This window comes from Lepidothrix coronata, unplaced genomic scaffold (genome assembly GCF_001604755.1).
Source record: "Lepidothrix coronata isolate B3197 unplaced genomic scaffold, Lepidothrix_coronata-1.0 Scaffold128, whole genome shotgun sequence".
NCBI lineage: Eukaryota > Metazoa > Chordata > Aves > Passeriformes > Pipridae > Lepidothrix > Lepidothrix coronata.
This window is the reverse complement of record NW_016690308.1, coordinates 43,473-45,294: the sequence shown is the minus strand read 5'-3', so window position 1 is coordinate 45,294 and position 1,822 is coordinate 43,473. Positions and strand designations below refer to the sequence as shown.

The following is a 1,822-nucleotide window of genomic DNA, read 5'->3' as shown; positions in this document are numbered from 1 at the left end:
ATAATCAGAAGTTACATGTAGTTATCCAGATAGAAAATGTCAAAAATCAAAATGTATGACAAGCTGAATATAATACTTACACATACAATGACAAAGTCAAGCAAACACCAGGAATTTGTGAAGTAACTCTGCAATCCATAAGCTACCCATTTCAGAAGCATCTCCATCAAAAAGATGTAGGTAAATACTTTGTCAGCATAATCTAGGATCATTTTCACTGTTTTTCTATTCTGCAGGTGAATATCTTCAAATGCCTGGAATTTCAGAATTCAAACAGGTCAGTAGTTGCATGGAAAATTATTCTTAAATTGCACAAGAATACACAGTTTGTCTTATTACAACCATTTCATATTAAATTATGGGCAACCCACACTTAGTTTTATACTTAGAAATAAAAATTAAATTGTAAAATAAATACAATCTCATTTTCAGGTTGTTGAAAAATCACATACTTTCAGATTTTTATGTTTGACACTTTAAAACATGTCTGAGGATAGGTAACTGTGGTTACCACATTCTGGCTTCCCAATGTAACTGATAATTTTTAAGGTGTTCGTCTAAATTCTTCACAATAAAGCCTGACTTAAACACATTAACCAATGTTTTTCAGATTCTGACCTTCCAAATGAGTCATCTTTAGTCAGCCTGCAGAGTTGTAATACACACATGAAAAGATTTGAACAAACTCCTTACCTGGACCTGTTAATTCCTGGAGTTACAGGTTTTTTCACCTAAACCTTGACCTCAAGGTTTTAAGAAAATATTTTATTGATTGTTGCTTTTCACATCGGTGTTTGCTTGTGTTTAAAGCATTTGCTGCCTCGCTAATTCATTTTAAATTTTTGATATTGCCGGTCTGCTCCCAATTCCTTGTAACACCTTGCATTACTTCCTCACCAAGCCTCCACTTCTCCCCTACCCACTTCATTGAGGTATTAACAGCAGACCTGATTTGCTCCCCTGCACTTAAGATATGCTGAAAAACCCATCTAAAAGGCCATGGAAAAGGTGGAGCAGGAGCATAGACCACTGAAAAAACAAGGAGCAGAGATGCTCCTATGTATAATCCAATAAAATTTATGCACTCCTGTTCTGCAGTGCTAGAAAACAGTGATTCTGCTTCTGGACCTAAAGGGGTCTTCCAGTTGTGCCAGAATTAGGAGAAATGCCTCCAGAGCAGAGCTGTCCCTGTGTCCATGGGACTGTTCATTCGAGTGGGGGTAAATGAGAACTTCTGGCATTCATGTACATAAACTTATTTCCCATTTCTGACCTCTTTTATGGAGCAAGTTTGATGCATCCTCTGATTCCCTGCTAAACCTTGGCTACCTTGATCTCCATCTACCAGTCAAACCACCTGCTCCTTAGAGGTGATGTTTTTTCATACTTCCAACTCCTTTTTGTCTAATTTTTTAAAGTGTCTACTTACTCTTAATTGCTGCTACCTTAAAACGTTAGAATCTACTTCAGTTTCTAACTACTCTTCCTTTACTCTGAGCACTGAGCACTCACCATGGACTTTTCTGTGCATTCTTTCTGTCAGCATCATCTCATTTAATTTCCTTTCAAGGCAAGGACACCGTGATTTACCTTTGTTCTAACTGGTTCAGACAATTCCCTATCAGCATACAACTTTATAAACAAAGAAACCCAACCAAACAAAAAATGGACAAGTCCCTTTTTGCAAGAGGACAACAGTATCTTAGAAATGTGAAAGTACTCATTATTAAACATCTTCGATGACAAGAAAATGTTGTTGTTTTGTGTAATTTTTGCACCTGGGTACCAATTAGCTTTGTGTTCAACTTAGTCAGAACCTGGA

At 36.8% G+C, this 1,822-nt stretch overlaps 1 protein-coding gene across 1 annotated transcript in view; it reads right to left on the bottom strand.

The window, feature by feature from the left end:
* Positions 1-1,822, bottom strand: part of LOC108502991 (sodium channel protein type 5 subunit alpha-like) — a 47,204-nt gene that overhangs the window by 10,834 nt on the left and 34,548 nt on the right. Inside the window, 1 exon segment of the mRNA XM_017826503.1 lies at positions 81-254. Coding sequence (XP_017681992.1) covers positions 81-254 — 174 coding nt within the window.